A 12,533-nucleotide genomic window follows, 5' to 3' on the forward strand; every position below is an offset into this window, starting at 1 on the left:
AAAATATATCCATATTGTACTTCTACATAAGGACAATATCTAGCAAGATTTTATGACGTGGTACTGTAGACCGGGTAAAACAAAAGTTTCAATCCCGTTTAGCATGGATCAGGCATTCGAAAGGGCCATTTGCGAGGGCCGAAGGCCCGAGATTCCGTCTGAGTGAAGATAGGGTCATTTTAATTATAGTTCATATCTATATTCTTTTTGAGGGAGTAATTTTTAAAATATGCCTTTTGAAATGTTAAAAACAAAAATCTGGGGGATTAATACAAAAATCAAAGGTTAGCCAAAGCGTCAGGGAATAATCAACAAATAATAAAAAACTTTCCCTGTGGAACAATATGACAAAAAGGAAATTTTAAACAAATACTACCCTTACACAACCAGGATTCCCAATCCATATGAACTAAGAAGTCTTTAACCTTAAACTAAGCTACCTGTTATAATTGCCGTAGGAAAAAGAATTTAAAAGAAACGAGAAATACTTGCTTAAGGCTCGGGATAAAGGATCAAGAACTTGAAAAGAACATTTCATCAAACCTGTAGAAACTTTTCACAGTTAAGTTTTTTTTTTACTGTTGTGGAAATAGTAGGTTTCGTACAATTTCTTCATCAAGTTCATAGTTATTACTAGCCATCTTTTGGTTGACTGTATATCAAACTATAAGCTGTTCAAAAAATGTGGGTCGATAAAACTTTCGAAGACTGTAAAGAACGAATGGTTAAGATGGGTAGGTTATTTTTACCGATGAAGTATAATAGATTGTCGATGATTGTACTTTTTGGCCGTGTTCCTTGGGCCTAAAGAAAAGCAGATTGTCCCAGAACAGAGTTGGAAAAGTTCATAAGAAATAATTTAAAGGAAAGTGGATTTTCATGGGAGGGGCTAAAGAGTGAAGCTTTGATTATATTGGGGCGGAGGAGGAGCACGCGCAGCTAATTTGGCCATAGGTGGCTCGGTCCTTCAATGAGTAGTACCAAGTGAATTTTGCCATATAAATCCAAGTTTTAGTTACGTTCGTTATTTTGAAAAACCATACAGACATATTGAAGTACTCACAAACTCTAAAAACTGGTCTTACAAACGGATGAAAGTGAAAACGTTAAATAGCACAAAAGTCTTTATCAAATAATGGAAATTTACAATAAGTACAACGAAACCCGTGCTACGATGGGAGGTTCTTTCAGACATCCCATTACAGCCAATTCCCAAACCATATCAAGAGACGTAATGCAATGGAACTTGCCACTCATTTAATAAACCAGTAACAAATTGAATACATAGAATTTGTTACTAGAGGTCCCTTGTTTTTCCTAACTATTTAGGTGCATTAGATTTGTTTCAAGCTACTAAGGATTCACCATTATCATTCTCATTATAACATCTTACTTTTTAAAAATAAAAAAAAAAACCTAATGGATCCGTACTTCAACCGTACATTCTATCATAATCGGGTTAGGATCCTTATCGTCCATTGACTTATTCTTAATAATAAAATATGGAAAACTTGAACAAAAATGATCTTGAGGTTGGACTGGGGTTGTGGTTCAGCCTAGAGCAATATAATTGTTTTTCTAATGGTACAAAAGGTTTATTTTTCAATAGAGTTCTGAAAACCCATAATTTTCATAAAAAATCTGAATCCTAAAATTTTCACTGAGGAGCCTTACTCCTTGCCAGGTAGGATTAAAAAACAACTAATTGTGCAATTGAATAGAAAAGGAGATCCCTTCAAATAAAATAACAATAAACAATAGATGCAGAATACAATGAAATTTAAGAAGCATTAGATGAAAGTGAAAGCTTAAAAAATTTACAACATTAACGTCAAATCAGGGAAGTGAAATTTTTAAACGAGAGCTAAGCTCTCCTGACAAAGATGATTAACGAAAAAAGTTTTGTATCTTCGTGGACAATTTTTAATTTTGGCTCAATATGACCTTTTCCCCTGCTAGAAATTCAAGTTCCTAAAACAAGTTTCTAGGCGTGACCCTATAAAAAAGTTCCTACTTGATTTGCTTCACATATTGCTGGTTCCGAGCAGCTCCTTTTGTCCTCAATCAAGGCTCGACCACCGGGACAAGCACATCTAAAGCTAAAAGAATCCGGTTGTTCTTCCACTGGAACACAAAGATGACTGCAACCACTTTTTGGCGGATAACAAGGACTACTACGAATCTCCTAGAAATACAGAAGAACAATAGTAGCTAAATATTAAGGGCAACATTTACACGCAAAAACATAACTTAGAATAATTGTTGAAAAATCAACAACACATTTACATAGAAAACGAAAAAAAACAAAGCAATGTAAAGCTGAAACGACCCTATTTTCGCTGGTAACGGTCTGAGCCATGTCATCCCTTCAAGAGCTCTGTTACCATAAACAACAAAAACGTTTTATAGTTAATATGCCCAACTCGTCATCCGAGACGCATTTATTTTGTTATCTATATGTAGATTTAATTGTGCTCTTTTTTTTTTATCTAAAATATCTTTGTGCGATGAAGTTATTAAAAATTATAAGACTATCCAAGCACTTTTACAGATCTTTTTTAAACGTACCATGAACGGGTGAATGGGAAAATGAACTATTTCCTTCTGTGCTTCAGATTGGAATGTTCATAAGACTACTCCAGAATAGATTGAGTCTAACTGACTTCTTAGTTGTTTGTTTGTTTTTTTTTGTTTTTTTTTTTAGAATTTGTTCACAAAAAGTATTTGCCATTTGTCGGTGCTAGTTCTCTATCTTAAGCAGATATCCTGTGAATTAACAAACTTAAAAGTCATTCAAGCGCTTTCATGCCAGAAACCGAAAAACTTAAACATTGGACCCTATACAGATCTTTTTTAAACGTACCATGAACGGGTAAATGGAAAAAGGAATTAACATTAGACTAAGCTGAGATAGCCATTTTGTAGATTTTCAGCTCCAAAATTATAGACAGTAAAAAAAAATTAAGAAAAGATATCTCTATTATTGGTAAATAATGGATGATGAAAACTAGAAGAGATAACAAGTTAACTTAACCTGGAAGTAATAGCAAATACATAGGACTCGAGCGATGACTTTGCACGTACAAACAGTTTAATGCTCAATTTCACTTGTTTTTCCCCCTTTTCTCAGTCAGACATCTCCTGCAGTCAAAAATAATCGGTAAACATTTTAAAGTTACGCATAGCGTTATGCACAAGTATAAAAAAATTTGTTTCTTTATTTAAAACATACTTTTTTCCCCTTTATTACCAAATGGCTCTTTTTTCAGTCCTATTAAGGGCTATATGTCTGTTTGGCTTATGAATTTTTTGAGCAGCAAGCCTGTTTACTTTACGCCCGTGAATCCCAACGTTTGGAACTTTCCACACCGGTGGGGTATGGCAATATTTTGGCGGGTCATGGCCAGGACGAGCACCTTTCGACTGACTGTACTTTAGAGTCTTATTAAAAAAAAGAACGTTTTTCATGTGAATGGCGTCACATTCAAAAACATTTAAAGAACACAAAACATGATATTGTTGCAATGACGTTAAGCATTGTGCAAAAGGGGTGTAGATGTAAATGAACCCATGTAACTGAGGTTCCGTGCACCTCAACCCCATTTAACTGAATCCTCTTGCAACTGAACCCCCTTTTAACTGGACCCACGTGCAACTCAACCTTATTTAACTGAGCCCTCGAGTTACTAAAACCCACGTTTAACTGGGCCCCGTGCAACTCAACCCCATCTAACTAAACCCTGAGTACAACTCAACCCTAATTAACTAAACCCTCGTTGAACTGGACTCCCGTTTAACTCAAAACTCTATTGATTTCACCCTTATGTAACTCACCCATATTTAAATTAAACTTTGTTTCACTGAACTCAACCCAAGGCATAGGAATGAGTTTGAACTAGTACCGATTAGAAGCTCAAAATATGCGTCTCGCTTCTTTCGGAGCCTATTTGAGCAAGCTAAACTAATTTGCACAAGAGATAAATGGTTTCGAGCCTTTACACTCTAAAAATGACACTAAAACTAGATAATGGTGCCATAACTCAAACCCTGCTAAGTGACCGGGTTGCGCTGGGGAAAAAGAGAAAGAAAAAGAAGATAGGTTGGGGTATCAAGCACATTTTAGTAATTTCCAAGAATTTGTTTACTAACTAATTTTAGTGTTAAAATGAAAATAAATAGCTTCTATCATTAAAAAATCAGCTTTGTATTCGGATGAATATTTTTCACTTGGTAGTTCTTTTCTAAACTTTTTTTTTTGCTTTCCACTTGCAAAGGTAACTGGGTAGGGAAGTATTCAAGAATGGGATTTCCGATCATGGAGATTTCAGTGGTAGAACTTTTATGGTTTAAAGACTTTACACTGCAGAAATGACACTAACATTGGATATTGGTGCCATAAGGCATTTTATAATGGCGTTGTTATGGGGAACTTATAAAAAGCGCGCAAATGTGAATATTAGATTTCAAATAACATTAAAGAGCTCCACCCATGTTTAAAGGGAGACTTATCAGTGTTTTCGGCTCTTTTCAAAAGTTCCCAGAATTTCTTTCAGAAATAAGCTTTTACTATTAATTTAAATGATAGTTTTCATTCCTGAATCAGCATTAATGGCAAGTTTTTCTTATGAGATGTTTTTTTTAATGTGTCCTTAAGATTTTGACTACTATGAGCTTTCTATGTACTAGGGTACAGCTACTACTGCAACCATGACCTTCAAGTGCGTTCTGGTCCTGAGCATGAAAAGCTCTGAATAAGATTGAATTAGGGTTGAGTTGCTCGAGGGTTAAGTTTTACAGGGCTCAGTTGCACGAAGACTCAAAATAAGGGTTTGAAGGTTCAGTTGCATAGGGAATCAGTTACACGGAGAAGGAAGCGAACTAATCACTGATTAGTTTCACTTGCTATTTTTCACGGTTTAACGGGGTGGTCGAAGGATACTATCAATGCGGTATCCAAGGGGGGGGGGGGGAGGGTATTGTAATTTTTTAGGAATGTTTATCAGAATCTTGATTTAGAGATTCTAATTAGCCACATCGGACGTAATCAAAGACATTTCGGTTCTTTGAAAACCTTATCAGAGACGACATTATTTTCGAAATATGGGTTCCGCTGGTACCAATTTTAATCTTAAGGAGTGAAGAATTGAGGAGGGGGCACCCCACATATACGTAATAATTTCTGTTCGTTATGAGTTTTGATGTTGCTCTGAAAAAACTTGTTTTTTTGTTTTGTTTTATTTCTGTTCGTTTGTAAATAATGCCGGGAAGTCCGTGTCAGCAGTGCAACATCCCGTGAAAGTTTCAACAATTCAATACTCCTTGGAAGTTTCAAAAGTTCAAGATTTATTGAAAGTTTTAACAGTTCAACTGAGAAGCAGAAAAGCAATGGGTATAATAAACCTACGACAAGTAAACCAAGTTCTAATCATAAATTTATAGGTGTTGAGGAAGGGATTTATAAATGAAAATGATTGGACAATGCAAGAAAAAGATGTCCTAACAAAAAACCATATTTAAATTAAGCCTTGTTTCACTGAACTCAGCCCAAGGCATAAGAATAAGCTTGAACTAGTACTGATTAGAAGCTCAAAATATGCGTCTCGCTTGGTTCAGAGCCCATTTGGGCAGGCTAAATTAATTTGTACCAGAGACAAAGAAGCGGCAGAGCCACTATTGCAACTAATTTCTGTCGCTGGCAGCCAATGAAAACGCTTCTTTTTCAATATGCTGCTTGTGTGCGTCTTTTCTTGCATGGCAAAGTTAATAATTACTCCATCGCATAGGGCTTTACCCAGTTTCCATTTAAATGACCATATTTCAATTTCTTTCCCCGTACTTGGTCAACTATTATAATTATTTTCTTTTTAATGTGTGAACGGGGAGGAGGGAGGGTCGTTGAATTTTGGCCTCAGCTCTAAGATTAGAAATAACTTTTACTCTGGCCAGAGTTAAATTTTAATAGGATGCAGTCACTAGTCTAGGAAAACACAAGTCAGAAAGAATTTGAAGAAACATTGAGAGGTATTGGGGACAAACCAAAGCTTTATAGGCTCAAACATTTCTGCTGAAAACAAATTTCTAAAAGAATATTGTGACGGTAGCGATTATTATACTTGTAAGCAGAATTGAATAGTGAACCAATCGTCTTTTTATTTGGAAACTTCGGGTTAAGTATGCTATCTAACATAAAACCAGTCACCAATTAATGCAAATCTTTATTGGGTGGGGAACATAAAGCGCTAATTTCGAGAACCTCAGAAGGTTATCCATTTTAGTGCCCCTACGATATTCCAGTGACCGACTAGTGCTAGGGAAAAAGAGAAAGAAAAAGAAGACACGTTGGGGTATCAAGCACATTTTAGTAATTTCCAAGAATTTGTTTACTAACTAATTTTGGTGTTAAAATAAAAATAAACAGCTTCTATCATTAACGAATCAGCTTTGTATTCGGATTAATTTTTTTCACTTGGTAGTATTGTTCAAAACTTTTTTTTTTTATTTCCACTTGCAAAGATGACTGGACAGGGAAATATTCAAGATGGGGATTTTAAACACTAGCATGAGTATTTTCGATCATGGAGATTCCAGTGGTATAATTTTTGTCATTTCGAAACCATTACACTTCAGAAATGACACTAACATTGGAAATTGGTGTCATAAGGCGTTTTATAAAGGTGTTGTTATCGGGAACTTATAAAAAGTACGTCAATGTGAATATTAGATATTAAATAACATTAAACAGCTCCCTCCGATTTTCTTGACAAAGCTTCAGTTAAACGGGCGCTGAGCTGCATGAGGGTTTATTCACACAGGGGTTCATTTGTACGAGGGTTCAGTCGGATGGGGGCTCAGTTACACGGTGGTTTAGTAACACGGGGGTTCATTTGCACCTGGGGTAAGATGCACGAGGGTTTAGTAGTAAGAGGTTTAGTTACACGAGGGTTCTGTTGCAATGAAACCTATAAAAAATGTCGTGTTTAGACAATATTTCCATTAATATGAGTTCAAATAATATTTTCATTAATACATTAAAGCCTAGAGGGTGACCCAAAAATAGATACCAAGTTAATGACCCTTTAAGCTTTCTTCAGGTGTATACACCTGAATTTTCCTACCACAGGATTTTAGAAGTGTCTTGGTGGGTCATGGCCCAAATCAACTGGAAACTACTGCTTTAAGCTCATGTGAAGGTAAACAAATAAATTAACTTTTTTTTTTATTTAAAAAATGTCCAGTAGAAATAGGGTAGCCAACAACAAGTTAGTGACTCAAAGTTGATGAGAAAACAAATATTCAGAAAAAAATATATCAAATAATTTTCCCCAGTGCAGGCATGTACCCATTTTTATTATTTTTTTCTGCAAGAATCATTTTTTAGGGGAGAGGGGGGGGGGGCTATTAAAAGAAGTATTTGATAATCTGAATAAGAAGTCCCAGAAATCAAAGAAAACTTGGAATTATGGGGGGGGGGGCGTGACCCCCAACCACCCTGCTTATGTCACTGCCCCAGGATTAGGCGTCATTTAGAAATATTCCACAGAAAGCCTTCTTTGTACTACTGTCATTAGAATGAGTTTTGAAATTGGCTAAAAACTTCAATCTAATATAACACATTATTAAAACCAAAAAAAATACACGGAGTGGTACGGTAGACAAGACTACCAACAGACTGCTTTACGAAAGTCCTCGTCACCAAAACATTATGTTCCTTGAGGAATTCTAAAACAAAAACCAACCTCTAGAGTAAGAAGATGAACTCCAAGAACATCTGATAGGTTTGGCAACCGGCCAAGGACTCTTTGTCGATCATTGCCACTTGCAATATCTATTCTTTCTATGAGTTGAACGTCTCTTTCAAGCCAATAAAGATGACTATTTAAAACACTCAGCGCCACAGGATATACCTTTTGTAGAAGCATACGTCTAAAATCCAACATACATTTATTACAATCTAACTTATAAATTAACAAAAAATTGTGCAAATTCCATACGCATCATTCGTAAACTACTTGCAGCGTTAGGTTGCGAAAATAGCATGTTGAGCTTTTCATGCTTCTTTTTCTTAATCTGTTTGAAAACAGAGATTCTAACAAACGTCTCAAATTTTCAATAGTTCTTGTAGCCAAATAAATAAACCTGTTCCTTAAACAGATAAAAAAAAAAATTTACATTAAAAAAATTAGCTGTCATCATAGGCAGCGCAATCGCCCTGCCTAAGTAAAGAACGATGTTGGCACAATGTATTATTTTTTTTATTTTTTTTTGTTTCAATACCAGGGCACTTCATATTGAAAGAGTTGTCGTAGAAACTTCGAAAAGGGCTCATTCGATTAGAAATTGGAGTGGCTAGCGCCCTTTTTAATAATCGAAAGTGATTGGAGGGCAACTAGCCCCCCCCCACGCCCATCATTCCTCCGAACACATCCAATCAAAATTTTGAGATAGCCATTTTGTTCAGCGTAGTTTATTTCCAGATAGAAATATGTTTTTGAGGAGGACACTACCCCACAGCCCTCAGGGCAAGGGTTTTAAGTTATGCCCTGGGAGCAAATAAAAACGATGTTGGCACAATGTATTATTTATTAATTTTTTCCTTTAGAGCAGGGCACTTCGTATCGAAGACGTTGTCGTAGAAACTTCGAAAAGGGCTCATTCAATAGGAAATTGGAGTGGCTTGTGCCCTTTTTAATAGTCGAAAATGATTGGAAGGTGACTAACACCCCTTCCACGCCCACCATTTCCCGAAACGCATCCAATAAAAATTTTGAAATAGCCATTTTGTTCAGCGTAGTTGATTTCCAGATAGAAATAATGGTTTCGAGGAGGACACTCCCCCACAGTCTTCAGGGCAAGGGTTTTAAGTTGTGCCCTGGGGGCATATAAGGTGTTTTATAGAAGGCGTTGTCGTAGAAACTTCAAAAAAGGCTCATTCGATTGGAAATTCAAAGGGCTAGCGCCCTTTTTAATAGTCGAAAGTGATTGGAGGGCAACTAATCCCCCTCTCACGCCCATCTTTCCCCAAACACATCCAATCAAAATTTTGAGATAGCCATTTTATCCAACGTAGTTTTAAGTTCTGGAAATTAGGTCTTTTAGGATGGCAACCCCCCCACAGCCCTCAGGGCAAGGGTTGTAAGTTTCATCCTGGGAGCATATAAGGTTTATATAGAACGTGTTGTCGTAGAAAATTTCAGAAAGGGCTCATTTAATTGGAATTGAAATGGCTAGTGCCCTTTTTAATAGTCGAAAGTGATTGGAAGGCAAATAACACCCCTTCCACGCCCACCATTGTAGTTGTTGTTTAGACCAGGGCACTTCGTATCGAGGGAGTTGTCGTGATAACTTCAAAAAAGGCTTATTCAATTGAAAATAGAAAGGGTTGATGCCCCTTTTAATAGTCAAAAGGTATTAGAGGGAAACTAATCCCCCTACCACGCCCACCCTCCCAATTTCCTAATATTTTTAAAAACTAAATTTTGCCTTAATATTAAATCAAAATACACTGTTTTAATGCTAATTCCCAATAAGGCATCTCAGCAGTATCCCAAGTACGACTGAGGGTATTATGTCCAAACTTTCGGGGCTACTTCTGCTCTTAAAATTTAACCAAGTCAAAATAGTGTAAGTGTATCCAAGCTATCAAAGAAAGTAAGTAGATTTTTTTGCGAATGGTATCATGTTTTCCATTTCAGGTCAACTAGAGGAGGTATGAAACTAAATTAAACACTACTATTTGTGTCCTGATTTTTAAAAGGGTGTATGTTGTTATTGCTAAAAAAATTTCTCCAGCATACATATAGCAGGCCAAACTATAAAGTCTTAAAAAAACAAAAACAAAAAGATTTAAAGTATTATTTTCTTTTTCCCTGAAAAGACTATGTCAATATAACACGAACAGAAATTAATTACGAAAAAATTACGAAAAAATATAAAACGAAAAAAAATACAAATGAATGTGCATTGTCAGTTTAATATACATATGCTGATATTTAGTAATCAAAATGTTAATATTATTTGATTTATTAAAGTTATAAAAGTAAAAACATATATATTTTTTGCAGTAAAGTGCAAATTTTGTTCTGGCCTTTGGAAGGCACAGGGGTTTTGAGCCCAACCTATGTTAATTTCTGCTCGTTTTGAGTTTGAATCAGTTATTTATTGTAATTTCTGTTCGTGTTGGGTTTCATTTATTTATCGATGCTTATTTGTGGTAGTTTCACGCTTGGTAGATTATTTTATTTTATTTTCGATCATTTTTTGTTTAATTGGGTTCTTTACCTTTCTTTGAAAAACTTATTTTCGGGAAAAAGTTTTTTTAATTAATCTTTTGAAAAGTCTGAATTAGTGTAGATAAACTTATGTAAATGTTGACCAGTTTAAAACAACATTTGAATAAACAGGTTCACGTCATGTTATGTGTTTTCAATAGTTCTTAGCAAAAACCTTTAGAAACAGTGTAAATAGTAAAAATTCTTGTTTTGGTGGCTTAAATGTAGAATAAACACATTTTAGGATATTAGTTTTTAATTTCTTAAAAACTGTCAATCTTCTGAAATCCAAAGAAATCATACCTTCCAGAGCCATCTAAGTTGGCAAGTTCTATAACACCATCATCAGAATCGGCAGAAGCCCAGTAGATTGTATTTTCTTTCTGATCAACCGTCAGAGCCGTGGGGTATTTTATGTCTTTAGCGACGATCGTCTGACGTTCTTCACCGCTAAATAAAACTCGCTCAATCCGAGGCTCATGTAGTAGATTGATGAAGAATAAATATCTGAAAGCAGCAAAACAAATACATATACATACTCTTCTAAAGGACGAGTCATTTTAGTGATTTACAGTCAACAACCAAGCTCACTTTTGTAACGATTTGTCTGCGTATTAAAATTATATTTAGAAAAAAAAGAAAGAAGGAGGGAAAGAGAGAGAGAGAAAGAGAGAGAGAGAGAGAGAGAGAGAGAGAGAGAGAGAGTGTGAGAGAAATAAAAAAAAAATTATGTGGATGTGCATTTTTGTTTTCTGAGCAATTAAAAAACAATTATTTTTAAAATTCCTGCAGCCTCTATTGTTGTAAAGAAACAAACAAACAAAGAACACATTAATTAGGGATATGTACTGAATTAAAAATTAAAAGCTCAGAAGACTTACCCTTTGGTCAGGTGCAAGGCTAAATGAGTGGCATTAACTCCCATTGATACAACAGGTCCGATACTTTCAAGTGTATCCATTTTTGTGGTGTTAATCACTAAATTTTTTGAACAAGACCAAAATAATATTCTTGCTATGGGATCAAGAACTAAATCCATCGGATGGAGCTTCCCATGTGAGTTAGGAACTACAATTATCGATTTATTTCCAGTGTCATCAGATCTTCGGATATTGTGTGACCTGCCGTCTACCCAGTAGAGATTAAATGTCAGTGGATCAAAGTCAATACTTTTAACATTTTTCAATCCTCGCAGAGGTAGAACAATGTCGGGGCTATCCGGCGAATCTACCACAAAGCGATTGATGTAATTTTTTTGACTGAAGAGAAGAAATGATGCAGGAGCTGAAAATATCAAAGGTGATTAATAAAGAAAGGCAACACGTAAAAATGCATAAAACTATCATATATAATACAGGCGAATATAATATAGCTCTTGGGAAGGGAGTTGGGGCCTGGAATCAAAAAATAAAACCTTTGACATATTCCATTTTGTCTTTTTTTTAAGGGCTCTCGAACATACCCCAGACAATTGAATTCTTTAACGATCATAGTAGAAAAGAAAAATGTTGGCCCACTATCCAGATTTTCACAAATTGTGACAACAAGTCTGAAACGTTAGAGGATACGGCTTGATAAGAACGAGATTACGAATCAGTATGAATTTCTAAAAGTTCAGGAGCGAAAAACTCCACAATTTTATATAGACAGCAGATATTACTACTACTAATACTACTGCTACTAGTAACTCCCTGAAGCAACAAGCCAACTGAGGCAAACACAGCTAGGAAAGCTCCTCCTCCATCCCCAATTACACCTCCACTGCTTACCCCCTCCCACGAAATTCTAATTTCCTTTTAATCCTTCCTTAAAACCTCTTGTTACCCCATTTGGAGACGACCTGCATTTTGTTTGGCCCCAGATAGATTGACAGAAAGAACAGTCCTTGACAATCTGTCACCCTTCATCCGTAAAAAGTGTCCAAGCCATCTCAGCCTGTCTTTTATTACAGCCCTGTAAAGTGGGAAAGAACCACATTTTTCGCACAGCTTGTTGTTTGATATACGGTTAGTCAAATGGGTGAGTCAACCTCTAAAACTATCCGTAGACAATTCCTCTAGACAAAAATTACCCAATTAGTCTAGTAAAAGTACGGTTTGACCGGGACAAAATTGCAACAACAGGTTTTTTACACCAAAATGTTCAGAAAAAATCGCTGAACAACATATCCGAAATCTGCTAAAATCGCCCGTCGGAAAAATCTTCTACGGCTGCTTAAATGGGGTGGAAGGGAGAAAAAAAAATCGTTTTTTTCTTTTTTGACAA

The 12,533-nt window shown here is 35.7% G+C and overlaps 1 protein-coding gene across 1 annotated transcript in view; it reads right to left on the reverse strand.

Annotated features, from left to right (window-relative positions):
* arr (low-density lipoprotein receptor-related protein 6) overlaps positions 1–12,533 on the reverse strand; it is a 144,859-nt gene that overhangs the window by 8,316 nt on the left and 124,010 nt on the right. Inside the window, exons 15-18 of the mRNA XM_089089617.1 lie at positions 11,150–11,552; positions 10,572–10,775; positions 7,737–7,923; positions 2,015–2,185 (exon numbers count right to left, since the gene is read on the reverse strand). Of these exons, the coding sequence (XP_088945743.1) occupies positions 2,015–2,185; positions 7,737–7,923; positions 10,572–10,775; positions 11,150–11,552 (965 nt within the window). The remainder of the gene's footprint in view (positions 1–2,014; positions 2,186–7,736; positions 7,924–10,571; positions 10,776–11,149; positions 11,553–12,533) is intronic.

Source organism: Artemia sp. Qi Xiang Cuo, chromosome 5 (genome assembly GCF_049724085.1).
Source record: "Artemia sp. Qi Xiang Cuo chromosome 5, ASM4972408v1, whole genome shotgun sequence".
Classification (NCBI taxonomy): domain Eukaryota; kingdom Metazoa; phylum Arthropoda; class Branchiopoda; order Anostraca; family Artemiidae; genus Artemia; species Artemia sp. Qi Xiang Cuo.